Source organism: Symphalangus syndactylus, chromosome 13 (assembly GCF_028878055.3).
Source record: "Symphalangus syndactylus isolate Jambi chromosome 13, NHGRI_mSymSyn1-v2.1_pri, whole genome shotgun sequence".
Taxonomy (NCBI): domain Eukaryota; kingdom Metazoa; phylum Chordata; class Mammalia; order Primates; family Hylobatidae; genus Symphalangus; species Symphalangus syndactylus.
The window spans coordinates 115,216,280-115,232,871 of NC_072435.2; the positions used below are offsets into that span (position 1 = coordinate 115,216,280).

Below are 16,592 nucleotides of genomic sequence, written 5' to 3' on the forward strand. Positions count from 1 at the left end.
AAAGTGGTCAGACAGTTTTCCAAGCATTTGGAAGAAAGAAGGGGAAACAGGGTCAGAGAGAAGGTGTTAGACAATGGTGCTGAAAGCCCAAGTCCCTAAACAAGGATCCTGGAGAAAGGCATGGGGGGGTGGTGGGCAGGGGTAGGGGCTCTTCATCCCCCTCTAGGAAGCTTACCCAGGCAGAGTCACAGGAGGGGGTATCCATACGAGGATTCAATCATCCACACCTAGAAATGGTTGGATGGCATGATGAGTTGATGGGTCACAGATGAGGAAACTGATCATCCAGAAGGGAGCTGCTTGCTCACAGACTGACAAGGGGTAAAATGGATGTTGGGCTTCACTAAATCTGCACCTGGTCCAGTGTTAAGTGTTGGGCATGGAGAGGAGTGTGGAAAGGTCCTAAGACAATTCACCCTCCAGACGAAGAGAACAGTTTTACACAAATGAAACTGAGATCCAGAAAAGACGTAATCCCGACAATATGCAGAGGCGGAAGGTCAAAGTCAGACAGGAGAGTTCAGATATACAGGACTTGCTGTGGACCATAAGGCAGGGTAGGATTTAAGTAGGTAGAAAAGAAACAAAGAGGACACTCCAGGAAGGGATATGGCAGGAGGAAAGGTCAAGAGGTGGGAAGAAATTCATAGAGTTCTGTGACTGGTGCTTGATTAGAGCCACGTCCCCTGCCTGAATCCTGGAAGCTAGCAGGTGCCATGGAGGACTGGGGGCACTCTTTTCTTGAAAAGCAGACTCTGAGCAACTTGAAACCATCCTTTTGTGTTTCAGTGAGAGATCCAGCAGTACAAGTGCAGAAAGCCACATCCAACCAGTCCAGAAGAAGTCTAAAAAGTAAGCCAGGAGGGCAATGGAAGGAGCCACGCAAGAGGGAATGTCGTGACCACACCCTCTATCTTCCCGGGGGTGTAGAAATGACCCAATGCAGACTAGACTCCCTAAAGCCATAGAAGATGCTGAAGGACAAGGGATCCCCCAGGTTTAGGGACTCATAGTCAAGCAGCTGAGCAGCAATGCAGACAACGGCAAGAAACTCCTCCACTGTGCCAGGCACCATGAAAAGCATTCTGTCTTCATTACCTGGCTTGTTCCTCAAAACCAATCCTATGAGGCAGGAGCACTATCGCATCTTATAAAGGAGCAGGCTGAAACCTGGCCACGTGAAATGTCTTGCCCGAGGCCACACAGATAAGAAGTGGTGAAGCTGGACTTTGAGCCTGAATCTCTGAGCTCCAAATTCCATCTCCCGTCCTTAACATTTGCTGGGCTCCAGTGACCAGTTGTCCCACTGTGGGCTCATTTAATCAGGTCTGAACAACCATCCTGATGCTATTGGGAAGATCTGTCCTTTCTACATCCAGGGAGATTCTTAGGGAGGCTCCAGGTGAGGGCAGAGAACCCAGGTGGCTACAGGGAGTCCTCCATGCAGAGCACCTTGGGGCCAAGGGGGGCCAGAGTGGAACCCAGGTTACTAGGGGACATCCCTGGGCTCCATCCCCCAAGCCCTTCTTATCTGTGTCCACAGCCGCACTAATTGTGACATCAACATCCGCTACAAGAGTGGGGTGTGTAACACCATGAGGGCCAAGTTTTACAGCGTAGCCCAGGAGGCTGGCTTCTGCCTGCAGGACAAGATGGAAATCCTCATGAAGTAAGGGCACATATATATCCATTCATTCAAACAGCATTCACTGGGTGCCTACTATACGCCTGCCAGGTGCCAGGTGCTGGGGCTATATCACAAACAAGAAGAATTTGTTCTCTGTCCTCAGGGAGCTCACAGTCTCCTGGAAAATATGGGCAGAAACAAAATAACTGCATCCATAAATATATAGGTACAAATTCTAATCATTGTCCTACAGTAAGAGAACAGGGTGCTATGAGACAGAGAGATAGAGAGCATAGGTACCTAATCTAGATTGGGAAATCTGGGAAGACCTCTCTGAGTAGGTGACTTTTAGGTGAGTCCTGAATGATGAGGAAGAGCCAGCAGTGTGATGAGAAGGTGGAATGACATTCCAGGTAGAAGGAAAAGTGCGATAGTTTACTGAGAATGATGATTTCCAGTTTCATCCATGTCCCTACAAAGGACATGAACTCATCATTTTTTATGGCTGCATAGTATTCCATGGTGTATATGTCATTCTCAGTAAACTATCGCAAGGACAAAAAACCAAACACCGCATGTTCTCACTCATAGGTGGGAATTGAACAATGAGAACACATGGACACAGGAAGGGGAACATTACACTCGGGGGACTGTTGTGGGGTGGGGGGAGGGGGGAGGGATAGCATTAGGAGATATACCTAATGCTAAATGACAAGTTAATGGGTGCAGCACACCAACATGGCACATGTATACATATGTAACAAACCTGCACGTTGTGCACATGTACCCTAAAACTTAAAGTATAATAATAATAAAATAAAAAAAGAAGAAAATAAAAATGGCTAAAAAATTCTAAAAAAAAAAAAGAAGAAGAAGAAGAAGGAAAAGTACATGCAAAGTCCCAAGTCTAGAATGGACATGGAGAATTTGAAGAGGACGGACAAGTGGTAGATGAGGGCTGCATCATGCAAGCCACAAATGCCAGAGTTATGATGTGGGATTTGATTTTAAGAGCACCAGAAAGCCACTGAAAGTTTTTCTTCCCTGTTCTGACAACCCAATGACTTCTGCCCTTTCTAGCCTACTCCTTGACTCCAGAGACCATCCATCCTGACGAATGCATCTATACAACAAAGTTTGCATGATGGCCCATTGCACTCTCATTCTCACAGCACTGATGGGCTGAATGCTCTGGGGCTAGGGTTTGGAGAAGACTAATCCTTGCCCTTTCCTTCTGGGAGCTAACAGTCCAGTAGGGAAGACAGAAAAGTAAACAGGAAATTAGCACACAGGGGTCTGGAGGTTGTGGGAGGAAGCAGCCTGAACACAAAAGGGATGCCCCACCTGGCCCAGGACAGCCCTTAGAAAGATCTCCTTGGAGGAACAGCAGTTTCTTTTCTTTTTTTGTGTTTCTTTTTTTTTTTTTTTTTTTTTTTTGTGAGACAGGGTTTTGCTCTGTTACCCAGGCTGGAGTTCAGTGGCATGATCGTACCTTACTGCAGCCTTGAGTGCTAAGTTTTTTGGTTTTTGGTTTTTGGGGCTTTTTTACAGGTAGGGTCTTGCTATATTGCTCAGGCTGGTGTCAAACTCCTGGCCTCAAGCAGTTCTCTCACCTTGGCCTCCCAAAAGGCCAATGGGTTTGCAAGCATGAGCCACCACACACAGCTGCAAACAATATTTTCAGTTTAATAAACATAGATGATATTTCCAGGGCACTTACTATGTACCAGTCATGGATGTAAGAGCTTTGTATTTATGTATCATTTAATGCTCACAACAATCCTATGAGATAGGTGCTATCATTAGACTTATTTTGTAGATGATAAAAGTGAGCTCACAGATGCCTCTTGTCAAAGTTTCTCCAATGGCTAAGTAGTAAAGCTAGAATTCAAACCCAAAGAGTCATGCTGAACAAACTTGGAAAATATATTTCAGGATGTCATCCATGAAAACTTATTCAACCTTGCTAGAGAAGCCAGTAGTCAAATTCAGGAAATACAGACAACTCCTGCAAGATTCTACACAAGAAGATCATCCCCAAGACACATAATCATCAGATTTTCCAAGGTCAAAATGAAGAATGTTAAAGGCAGCTAGAGAGAAAAGGCAGATCACCAAAAAAGGGATCCCCATATGGCTAACAGCAGACCTCTCAGCTGAAACCCTATAAGCCAGAAGAGATTAGGGGGCTATATTCAACATTCTTAGAGAAAAAAATCTTCAACCAAGAATTTCATATCCAGACAAACTAAGCTTCCTACGTGAAAGAGAAATAAGATCCTTTTCAGATAAGCAAATGTTGAGGGACTTAATCATCACCAAAAGTGCCTTCCAAGAAATCTTGAAAGGAGCACTAAATGTAGAAAGGAAAGACTGCTATCAGCTAATACAAATACACACAAAAATACCTAGGGAAGTGAAAGATCTCTACAATGAGAATTACAAAACACTGCTCAAAGAAATCAAAGACACAAACAAATGGAAAAACATCCCATGCTCATGAGTAGGAAGAATCAATATCACTAAAATGGCTATACTGCCCAAAGCAATTTATAGATTCAATTATATTCCTATCAAACTACCAAAAAGACACTCTTCACAGAACTAGAAAAAATTATTTTAAAAATTATATGGAACCAAAAAAGAGCCTGAATAACCAAGGCAATCTTAAGCAAAAAGAACAAAACTGGAGGAATCACGTCACCTGACCTCAAACTATACTACAAGGTGACAGTGATCAAAACAGCATGACACTGGTACAAAAACAGGCACATAGACTGATAGAACAGAACAGAGAGCCCAGAGTAAGGCTGCACATCTATGGCCATCTGATCTTTGACAAAGGTGACAAAAACAAGCAATGGGGAAAACACTCTCTATTCAATAAATGGTGCTGGGATAACTGGCTAGCCATATGCAAAAGATTGAAGCTGGACCCCTCCCTTACACCATACATAAAAATCAACTCAAGATGGATTAAAGACTTAAATGTAAAACCCAAAACTGTAAAATCCCTGGAAAAAACCTAGGCAATGCCATCCTGGACCTAGGAATGGGCAAAGATTTTATGACAAAGACACCAAAAGCAATTGCAACAAAAGCAAAAATTGACAAATGGGATCTAATTGAACTTAAGAGCTTCCGCCCAGCAAAAGCTATCAACCGAGTAAACTGACACCCCACAGAATGGAAGAAAATATTTGCAAACTACGCATCTGACAAAGGTCTAATATCCAGCATCTATAAGGAACTTAAAGAAATTTACAAAAGAAAAACAACCCATTGAAAAGTGGGCAAAGGACATGAACAGACACTTTCTTAAAAGAAGGCATACGTGTGGCCGAGAAGCATATTTTAAAAAGCTCAACATCACTGATCGTTAGAGAAATGCAAATCAAAACCACAATGAGATACCATCTCACACCAGTCAGAATGACTATTATTAAAAAGTCAAAAAATAACAGATGCTGGCAAGGTCATGGAGAAAAAGGAATCCTTATACACTGTTGGTGGGAGTGTAAATTAGTTCAACCATTGTGGAAAGCAGTATGGCTATTCCTTAAAGAGCTAAAAGCAGAACTACCATTTAATCCAGCAATCCCATTACTGGGTATATACTACCATTACTGGGTACATTCTACCATAAAGACACATGCATGTGAATGTTCACTGCAGCACTATTCACAATGGCAAGGACACAGAACCAATCTAAATGCCCATCAATGACAGACTGGATAAAAATTTGTGGTACATATACACCACGGAATATTATGCAGCCATAAAAAAGAAGGAGATCATGTATTTTTTGGGAACGTAGATGGAGCTGAAGGCTATGATCCTAGCAAACTAACACAGGAACAGAAAACCAAATACCACATGTTCTCACTTATAAGTGGGAGCTAAATGATAAGAATTTATGAACACAAAGAAGGAAACAACAGACACTGGAGTTTACTTTGAGGGGGGATGGTGGGAGGAGGGGGAGGAGCAGAAAAAATAACTATTGGGTACAGAGCTTAATACCTGGGTGATGTAGTAATAGGTACAACAAACCCCTGTGACACATGTTTATCTATGTAACAAATCTTCACATGTAGCCCCAAATCTAAAACAATTTTTTAAAAAGTCATGCTGGAAAAGTAGGGTGGAAGGGAGTTTCAAGGAAAAGCAACAGCTAGGTCCCAGAAGTCAGAGGGGCACAGAGAGCCAGGGAACTGCCAGTAGTCAGGTGTGGCTGGGGCATACGGTGTTTGCAAGGTGATCAGAGAGCTAGACAAGCCAGATTATAAAAGGCTGTGATAGCCCAGCTGTGGAGGTAGAGCTTTATCTCAGAGACTTTGTTTTTCTTTCTTTTCTTTGAGACGGAGTCTCACTCTGTCGCCCAGGCTGGATGCAGTGGCGCGATCTCGGCTCACTGCAAGCTCCGCCTCCCGGGTTCACACCATTCTCCTGCCTCAGTCTCCCGAGTAGCTGGGACTACAGGCGCCCACCACCACGCCCGGCTAATTTTTTTTTGTATTTTTTTAGTAGAGACGGGGTTTCACCGTGTTAGCCAGGATGGTCTCGATCTCCTGACCTCAGCCTCCCAAAGTGCTGGGATTACAGGCATGAGCCACCACGCCTGGCATCTCAGAGACTTTGATCATGACCAAAAGGATAAAATTCTGGAAAAGAAGGGATGGAAAGGATGAGGATAAAGCTGGAAAATGTGGGGGCTGAATAATTTAGAGTCTTGGAGAAGAATTTATTCTGAGTAAACTGAAAAGCCATTGAAAGCTGTATGCAGTGGGGTGACATGGTGATATTTATAATATAAAGTCTCATTGGAGAGACAGAACATAGGCACAAGATGATAAAGGGAGTGGGGAAGAGAGGAACCAGCACGAGTTAACACCTACTGTGTGTCTGGCATGAATCTCAACAGTTTACACCCATTATATCATTTAATCCTCACCTCTGGCAAATAGGAATCATCATTATTCCCCATCTTAGAGACTGAAAAGCTATGTAAATACAATCAGAATTAGGAAGAGAATGAAAGCTAATAAAAAGTGACTAGATTTAACTGTGCTTAAACAGTGCTTCAGGACCTTGGAGAGAGCTGTATCCTCTTGTGGCAAAAGCCAGAACCTAAGTTAAAGACTAGCTGACAGGGTTAAGAAAAGCCTCATGAATGTTTAAGTCAGATCTCAAAGGGCAGCTAAGATGGTTACAGGAGGAGGGGATCTTATTCTTCTCTCTCTTTCTCATACAACCTTGTAGGCGCCAAGAAGACAGAGGTATCCAGAAGTTCCGTGCTTTTGTCCTTGTCTCAAATTTTCAAAAGGACATAGCAAAAATGAGACATCACATATCTGTAGTAAAAGGAGATGCAGAAGAAACTGCAGACCACTGGTAAATACACTAAGAACCACATAAGATGGTCCCTGGAAGAGGACAGGGTGTTGTTATTACAAGATCACTATTGATTCCACTGTCCTTCAAAGCATAGACAGGCATTACTCCAAAACTGTCACTGGCCACCAATAGGATCCCCCACCCCCCAGACACACTAAATCCAGAGCACAATCAGGCCCAAAGCTCCTGGTTTCTGAAATCACAGATAATCCAACCCATTGTTTTCTCCATATTTACCTGCTGTTTGATTCAGACTTGCAAATAAGGACAACCTTGCCAGGCCCTGTGGGACAGGCAGATGAGGCATATCAACCTGAAAATTTCTACAGATTCTGAGGTCTATGGGGTGATCACTGCATCCCCCCAAGTAACATAATCCCTAAAAAATGCAAAATCGGGCAGTCATATCCTAGAAACACTGTGCCACAGCATAAGGGTGATGATAAGTAACAACAAAAAAAGCAACATGAATTGAGTGATTACTGGATGGCAGTCACTACATAAGCAATTTTCATAAATTGTCTATTTTATCCCCCCCAACAAAATAATACATATTAACCCGCATTTCACAAACAAGGAAACAGAGACTCAGAGGGGTAAATTCACTTGTCCAAGGTCACACCATCAGTTAACTGGTGAATTTAAGATTCAAACTCCTGTCTAACCTCAGTCTGTATGCTCATTTGCAATACAGAATTGGAATCTACTGAACTGTGGTGTCCTGAACCCCATCCTAGCAGGGTGAATACATTAATATTTAAGAGTAAGATGAGAAAGTAAAAAATGTACCCAGAATCCCTTCCATGAGTTTTATAATGTGAAACGGGAACTTACGAGCAGGTTCCTGGAGTCTTTGCAGAGGTGTTGGAACTTCTACACCTCCTCACATCCCAGAACATCACTCTCACAAGCAATGTCTGGCCCTGAAGATACTTGAGTCTTCTAAGAGGGACCCTCTTATGAAAGGGAGTAAAGGGTCTTCTGCAAACCCTCTTCCCTCTGTGGGAGGGAAGTTGGGAGGAGGAGGAAGGGTGTTATGATCTAACTCACATAAAGGTATTACAGAAGGAAATTAATGCTGGTCCTCCCACAGTGAGATTCAGCCCACAAATCTAATGGTGGAATTTCTGTCATTATTATGGGGGAAGTAATTGCCCTCCATAGTATTGTTAAAATCAAGTCAAACAGACCACAGCCTAGTAAGGACGATGCTGAGTTGTAGTTGTTCATGCATCCAATTACTCATTCAGTCTTTCAAATGATAGTTATTGAGCACCTACTATGAGTTAGGCAGTATTCTAGCAATCTGAATACTGAATAACTCAGACAAGTTTCCTCTTCTCCTCAACGAGACTTTATTCTAAACAAGGAGGCAGGAATCAATATAATAAATATATATCCTAGAATATAAAGCAGTATGAGAAGCCCAAAATATAAAATGGATGATCAACTTCATCTTCAAAATTTTCCACAACGGGCACATATATAGCAAGGGGTGAGGGAGTTTTTAAGAGATCTACCAGCCTTAAGACCTGATCACATCTGAACCATCTCCTTAGGTTAGACCTAAGGTAGATGAGACCAAGTAGGTTCTTCAAGGATGGATTCCAAAACTACTCTCACATTCACATAACACTGAAATACACAAAGCTTTGACCCAACCTTGCTCATTAATCAAAGAGATAGAAAATACACACACACCATCTTGTGTGTGAGCGCATCCTGCATCCTAGTAGACATCCCACAGATGTGTGTACATCCACTCCGACCTGATTAACCCTCAGAAGTTTCAGATCCCAAAGTCCATTTCTTTCTTCTAACATTTCACATTGTCTGATAGAAAAATTACAAATACATCCCTTGAAATCGTACCTTTGTTTTATTTTTTAAGGAAATGCAAGTCATTCTCCATCTTTTCCTACACCTAAAAGTAAAGAAGTGCCTGATCTGTGGGTCACAGAGGAAAGGTCCCTAGATAAAGAATCCTGCTGCCCTGGAGACATCACAGAGAGCAGAAAGTGCAGGTGGATGGCCAGAGGTGCTCAGATCTTCCAGCAGCTGCCTAACTTGTCCTCTCCTTTTGGAATTGAAGGTACTTTGATCTGTTGTCCAAACTGCCAGAGGATCTAAAGAACTTCCGCCCCGCCAAAAAGATCCTGGTGAAACTGCAGAAGTTTGGAGAAAACCTGGACTTGCGGATTCGACCCCATGTCCTCCTGAAGGTGCTGCAGGATCTGAGGATTTGGGAACTGTGCTCCCCTGACATCGCTGTGGCTATTGAGGTAAACACCACCTCCTTCCCCTCCACAGTGTTTCAGGTGTCCTCATTCAATCACCTCTCAACATTCAGGCACTGTTTAAGTGCTGGGGACACAAAGGCCCCTCATTTATGGAGCTCATATTCTAATAGTAGAGGGATTGTCCCATTACCTGGTTGCCCAACTCCAATTGCAAGGGACATTATATTCTATATAAATGGTACCCCCTGGAAACTCAGAGGCTTCGGGGTGGCATAAAAAATGGGCAGTAATAAGGAGTCCTTTATCTTGCTACTAAAAGTGTAGTCCATGGATCAGCAGCATGGGCCTCACCTGGGTGCTTGTTAGAAATGCAGAACTGCAGGTTTCAAGTCAATCTGCCAACTCCAAGTTTACATTTGAATGGGATTCCGGGTGTCTATGCACGATATAGTTTGAGGAGCCCCGTATGTAAGTTTGAGGGATCTACCTTAACTCAGGCAACTGGAAAGGTGAATTTAAGGCAAGACCGGAACCATGAGAAGACGGCACCATGAAGAGAAAGGGAAAGAGCAGATGAAGAAGAGAAGACAGTGTGTGCAAAGATCGCAAAGCAGCACACGACTTGTTGGAAGAACTCACTGGCAGTCAGTGAGTGTGAAAGGAAGCAGGCAAGGAGTGCATAGTTCCCAGGGGATTGGAGAGGTCAATCTGTGCAGACCTTTGAAGGTCAAGATAAAAATTTAGGAGCCACTAAACAGTTTTCCGTAGTCATTCACCATCATCACCAGAAGAAGTTCCTGGTGCTTTGTCAAAATGTATCAGCAATACAAGGACTCCACAGTAAGGTGTTAGCAGAGGTTAATGAAGTCACTTCTTTAATTTTATCAGATGGCATACGTGCATTTTAACAGGGCCTTCAATGCCTCCCTCCTGGTAAAGAAGTGACTCAAAAGGTCAAATTCCCAGGCCTTGACAGGCTATGGAGCGTTTGACATTTTCATACCAGGCAGGCCCTTCCACAGAATCACCTGGGTGTGTTAATGAGGGCAAGGTTAGGAGTGGAAGGAGGGGGATGACCTTGTAGACAAATTCAAATGCCAAGACTCTACTCCCCCTGACCTGTGAGGCTCCTTCAGGAAAGATTCTAGCAGGTTAGGCCAAAACCAACTCTAGGGCACTTCCACCTTCTACTTACCAGTTATGGGGTCCAACTTCCACTTGAAGTTATGGAGGACTTGGAAAAGCTAGTCCCTGCATGGGTAAGAAGAGGGAGTACTAGGGGCTCCTCTTTTATTTGAGGTGAGTTCTCAGCCCTGACTAATAAAATTTAGCAAGCTCTTTTCCTAGAGAGAACATCACAGAACTTATTATTATTATTATTATTATTATTATTATTATTATACTGTAAGTTCTGGGATACATGTGTATAACGTGAAGGTTTGTTACATAGGTATACATGTGTCATGGTGGTTTTCTGCACTCATCAACCTGTCATCTACCTTAGGTATTTCTCCTAATGCTATCCCTCCCCTAGCCCCCCATCCCCTGACAAGCCTCAGCTTGTGATGTTCCCCTTCCTGTGTCCATATGTTCTCATTGTTCAACTCCCACTTATGAGTGAGAACATGTGTTTGGTTTTCTGTTCCTGTGTTAATTTGCTGAGAATGATGATTTCCAACTTCATCTATGTCCCTGCAAAGGACATGAACTCATCCTTTTTATGGCTGCATAGTATTCCATGGTGTATATGTGCAACATTTTCTTTATCCAGTGTATAACTGATGGGCTTTTGGGTTGGTTCCAACTCTTTGCTATTGTGAATAGTGCTGCAGTAAACATATATGTGCATGTGTCTTTATAGTAGAAAGATTTATAATCCTTTGGGTATACATCCAGTAATGGGATTGCTGGATCAAATGGTATTTCTGGTTCTAGATCCTTGAGGAATCACCACACTGTCTTGCACAATGGTTGAACTAATTTACACTCCCATCAACAGTGTAAAAACATTCCTATTTCTCCACATCCTCTCCAGCATTTGTTGTTTCCTGACTTTTTAATGATCGCCATTCTAACTGGCATGAGATGGTATCTCATTGTGGTTTTGATTTGCAATTCTCTAATGACCAATGAGGATGAGCTTTTTTTCATTTGTTTGTTGGCTACATAAATGTCTTCTTTTGAGAAATGTCTATTCATAACCTTCACCTACTTTTTGATGGGGTTGTTTATTTTTTTCTTGTAAATTTGTTTAAGTTCCTTGTAGATTCTAAATATTAGCCCTTTGTCAGATGGGTAGATTGCAAAAATTTTCTCCCATTCTGTAGGTTGCCTGTTCACTATGATGGTAGTTTCTTTTGCTATGCAGAAGCTCTTTAGTTTAATCAGATCCCACTTATCTATTTTGGCTTTTGTTGCCATTACTTTTTGTGTTTTAGTCATGAAGTCTTTGCCCATGCCTATATCCTGAATGGTACTGCCTAGGTTTTCTTCTAGGGATTTTATGGTTTTAGGTCTAGCATTTAAGTCTTTAATCTATCTTGAATTAATTTTTGTATAAGGTGTAAGGAAGGGATCCAGTTTCAGCTTTCTACCTAAGACTAGCCAGTTTTCCCATCACCATTTATTAAACAGGGAATCTTTTCCCCATTGCTCGTTTTGGTCAGGTTTGTCAAAGATCAGATGGTTGTAGATGTGTGGTGTTATTTCTGAGGCCTCTGTTCTGTTCCATTGGTCTATAATTCTGTTTTGGTACCAGTACCACGCAGTTTTGATTACTGTAGCCTTGTGGTATAGTTTGAAGTCAGGTAGTGTGATGCCTCCAGCTTTGTTCTTTTTGCTTAGGATTGACTTGACAATGTGGGCTCTTTTTTGGTTCCATATGAATTTTAAAGTAGTTTTTTTCCAATTTTGTGAAGAAAGTCATTGGTAGCTTGATGGGGATAGCATTGAATCGATAAATTACCTTGGGCAGTGTGGCCATTTTCACGATATTGATTCTTCCTATCCATGAGCATGGAATGTTTTTCCATTTGTTTGTGTCCTCTTTTATTTCGTTGGGCAGTGGTTTGTAGTTCTCCTTGAAGAGGTCCTTCACATCCCTTGTAAGTTGGTTTCCTAGGTATTTTATTCTCTTTGTAGCAATTGTGAATGGGAGTTCACTCATGATTTGGCTCTCTGTCTGTTATTGGTGTATAGGAATGCTTGTGATTTTCCACATTGATTTTGTATCCCGAGACTTTGCTGAAGTTGCTAATCAGCTTAAGGAGATTTTGGGCTGAGACAATGGGGTTTTCTAAATATACAATCATGTCATCTGCAAACAGGGACATTTTGACTTCCTCTTTTCCTAATTGAATACCCTTTATTTCTTTCTCTTGCCTGATTGCCCTGGCCAGAACTTCCAACAGTATGTTGAATAGGAGTGGTGAGAGATGGCATCCCTGTCTTGTGCCAGTTTTCAAAGGGAATGCTTCTCGTTTTTGCCCATTCAGTATGATGTTGGCTGTGGGTTTGTCACAAATAGCTCTCATTATTTTGAGATATATTCCATCAATATAGTTTATTGAGAGTTTTTAGCATGAAGGGCTGTTGAATTTTGTCAAAGGCCTTTTCTGCATCTATTGAGATAATCATGTGGTTTTTGTCGATCGTTCTGTTTATGTGATGGATTATGTTTATTGATTTGCATATGTTGAACCAGCCTTGCATCCCAGGGATGAAGCTGACTTGATCGTGGTGGATAAGCTTTTGAATTTGCTGCTGGATTCAGTTTGCCAGTATTTTATTGAGGACTTTCACATCGATGTTCATCAGGGATATTGGTCTAAAAATTCCCTTTTTTTGTTGTGTCTCTGTCAGGCTTTGGTATCAGGATGATGTTGGCCTCATAAAATGAGTTAGGGAGGATTCCCTCTTTTTCTATTGATTGGAATGGTTTCAGAAGGAATGGTACCAGCCCCTCTTTGTACCTCTGGTAGAATTTGGCTGTGAATCCATCTGGTCCTGGACTTTTTTTGGTTGGTAGGCTATCAATTACTGCCTCAATTTCAGAGCCTGTTATCAGTCTATTCAGATTCAATTTCTTCCTGGTTTAGTGTTGACAGGGTGTATGTGTCCAGGAATTTATCCATTTCTTCTAGATCTTCTAGTTTATTTGTGTAGAGGTGTTTATAGTATTCTCTGATGGCAGTTTGTATTTCTGTGGGATCGGTGGTGATGTTCCCTTTATCATTTTTTATTGCGTCTATTTGATTCTTCTCTCTTTTCTTATTAGTCTTGCTAGCGGTCTATCAATTTTGTTGATCTTTTCAAAAAACCAGCTCCTGGATTCATTGATTTTTTGAAGAGTTTTTTGTGTCTCTATCTCCTTCAGTTCTGCTCTAATCTTAGTTATTTCTTGTCTTCTGCTAGCTTTTGAATTTGTTTTCTCTTGCTTCTCTAGTTCTTTTCATTGTGATGTTAGGGTGTTGATTTTAGATCTTTCTTGCTTTCTCTTGTGGGCATTTAGTGCTATAAATTTCCCTCTACACACTGCTTTAAATGTGTCCCAGAGATTCTGGTGCGTTGTGTCTTTGTTTTCATTGGTTTCAAAGAACATCTTTATTTCTGCCTTCATTTCATTATGTACCCACCCAGTAGTCATTCAGGAGCAAGATGTTCAGTTTCCATGTAGTTGTGCAGTTTTGAGTGAGTTTCTTAATCCTGAGTTCTAATTTGATTGCACTGTGGTCTGAGAGACAGTTTGTTGTGATTTTTATTCTTTTACATTTTCTGAGGAGTGCTTTACTTCCAACTATGTGGTCAGTTTTGGAATAAGTGCGATGTGGTGCTAAGAAGAATGTCTATTCTGTTGATTTGGGGTGGAAAGTTCTGTAGATGTCTATTAGGTCTGCTTGGTGCAGAGCTGAGTTCCAGTCCCGGATATCCTTGTTAAACTTCTGTCTCCTTGATCTGTCTAATATTGACAGTGGGGTGTTAAAGTCTCCCATTATTATTGTGTGGGAGTCTAAGTCTCTTTGTAGGTCTCTAACACCTTGCTTTTTGAATCTGGGTGCTCCTGTATTCAGTGCATCTATATTTAAGATAGTTAGCTCTTCTTGTTGAATTGATCCCTTTACCATTATGTAATGGCCTTCTTTGTCTCTTTTGATCTTTGTTGATTTAAAGTCTGTTTTATCAGAGACTAGGATTGCAACCCCTCCTTTTTTTGCTTTCCATTTGCTTGATACATCTTCCTCCATCCCTGTATTTTGAGCCTTTGTGTGTCTCTGCACATGAGATGGGTCTCCTGAATACAGCATAGTGATGGGTCTTGACTCTTTATCCAATTTGCCAGTCTGTGACTTTTAATTGGGGCATTTAGCCCATTTACATTTAAGGTTAATATTGCTATGTGTGAATTTGATCCTGTCATTATGATGTTAGCTGGTTATTTTGCCCATTAGTTGATATAGTTTCTTCCTAGCATTGATGGTCTTTACAATTTGGCACGTTTTTGCTGTGTCTGGTACTGGTTGTTCCTTTTTATGTTTAGTGATTTCTTCAGGCACTGCTGTAAGGCAGGCCTGGTGGTGACAAAAATCTCTCAGCATTTGCTTGTCTGTAAAGGATTTTATTTCTCCTTCACTTATGAAGCTTAGTTTGGCTGGATATGAAATTCTGGGTTGAAAATCCTTTTCTTTAAGAATGTTGAATATTGGCCCCTACTCTCTTCTGGCTTGTAGAGTTTCTGCTGAGAGATCCACTGTTAGTCTGATGGGCTTCCCTTTGTGGGTAACCTGCCCTTTCTGGCTGCCCTTAACATTTTTTCCTTCATTTCAACCTTGGTAAATCTGACAATTCAGTGTCTTGGGTTTGCTCTTCTCGAGGAGTATCTTTGTGGTGTTCTCTGTATTTTGTGAATTTGAATGTTGGCCTGCCTTGCTAGGTTGGGGAAGTTCTCCTGGATAATATACTGCAGAGTGTTTTCCAACTTGGTTCCATTCTCTCCATCACTTTCAGGTACGCCAATCAAACATAGCTTTGGTCTTTTCACATAGTCCCATATTTCTTGGAGGCTTTGTTCATTTATTTTTACTCTTGTTTCTCTAAACTTCTCTTCTCACTTTATTTCATTAATTTGATCTTCAACCACTGATACCCTTTCTTCCACTTGATTGAATCAGCTATTGAAGCTTGTGAATTCTTCACGTAGTTCTTCTGCCTTGGTTTTCAGCTCCGTCAGGTCATTTAAGGTCTTCTCTTCACTGTTTATTCTAGTTCGCCATTCGTCTAATCTTTTTTAAGGTTTTTAGCTTCCTTGCAATGGGTTCAAACATCCTCCTTTAGCTTGGAGAAGTTTGTTATTACCGACCTTCTAAAACCTACTTCTGTCAGCTCGTCAAAGTCATTCTGCATCCAGCTTTGTTCCATTGCTGGCAAGAAGTTGCGATCCTTTGGAGGAGAAGAGGTGCTCCAGTTTTTAGAATTTTCAGCTTTTCTGCTCTGGTTTCTCCCCACCTTTGTGGTTTTGTCTACCTTTGGTCATTGTTGTTGGTGACCTACAGATAGGGTTTTGGTGTGGATATTCTTTTTGTTGATGTTGATGCTATTCCTTTCTGTTTGTTAGTTTTCCTTCTCACAGTCAGGTCTCTCAGCTGCAGGTCTGTTGGAGTTTTCTGGAGGTCCACTCCAGACCCTTTTTGCCTGGGTATCACCAGTGGAGGCTGTAGAACAGCAAATATTGCAGAACAGCAAATATTGCAGAACAGCAAATATTGCTGCTAGATCCTTCCTCTGGAAGCTTCGTCCCAAAGGGGCACCCACCTGTATGAGGTGTCAGTCGGTCCCTACTGGGAGGTATCTCCCAGTTAAGCTACATGGGGGTCAGGGACCCACTTGAGGAGGCAGTCTGTCTGTTCCCAGAGCTCAAACACCATGCTGGGAGAATCAGTACTCTCTTCAGAGCTGTCAGACAGAGACGTTTAAGTCTGCAGAAGTTTCTGCTGCCTTTTGTTCAGCTATGCCCTGCCACCGGAGGTGGAATCTACAGAGGCAACAGGCCTTGCTGAGCTGTGGTGGACTCCGCCCAGTTCAAGCTTCCACGGCCACTTTGTTTACCTACTCAAGCCTCAGCAATGGCGGATGCCCCTCCCCCTGCCAGGCTGCTGCCTCACAGGTTGGTCTCAGACTGCTGCCATAGCAGTGAGCAATGCTCCATGGGCATGGGACCTGCCAAGCCAGGCACACGATATAATCTCCTGGTGTGCCATTTGTTAAGACCATTGGAAAAGCACAGTATTTGGGAAGAAGTTTCCTGATTTTCCAGGTACAGTCTGTCCCAGCTT

At 42.1% G+C, this 16,592-nt stretch overlaps 1 protein-coding gene and 1 long non-coding RNA gene across 8 annotated transcripts in view; one reads left to right on the forward strand and one right to left on the reverse strand.

The window, feature by feature from the left end:
- CCDC60 (coiled-coil domain containing 60) overlaps positions 1 to 16,592 on the forward strand; it is a 204,086-nt gene that overhangs the window by 184,479 nt on the left and 3,015 nt on the right. For 5 of the 6 annotated variants that reach the window (XM_063614687.1, XM_055239773.2, XM_055239775.2 and 2 more), the window contains 4 exons: positions 790 to 852; positions 1,544 to 1,669; positions 6,890 to 7,021; positions 9,117 to 9,306. In XM_063614687.1, the coding sequence (XP_063470757.1) occupies positions 790 to 852; positions 1,544 to 1,669; positions 6,890 to 7,021; positions 9,117 to 9,306 (511 nt within the window). The remainder of the gene's footprint in view (positions 1 to 789; positions 853 to 1,543; positions 1,670 to 6,889; positions 7,022 to 9,116; positions 9,307 to 16,592) is intronic. The other variant, XM_063614688.1, reaches the window with a different exon arrangement.
- LOC134732071 (uncharacterized) overlaps positions 1 to 16,592 on the reverse strand; it is a 259,878-nt gene that overhangs the window by 120,055 nt on the left and 123,231 nt on the right. The window lies entirely within an intron of this gene.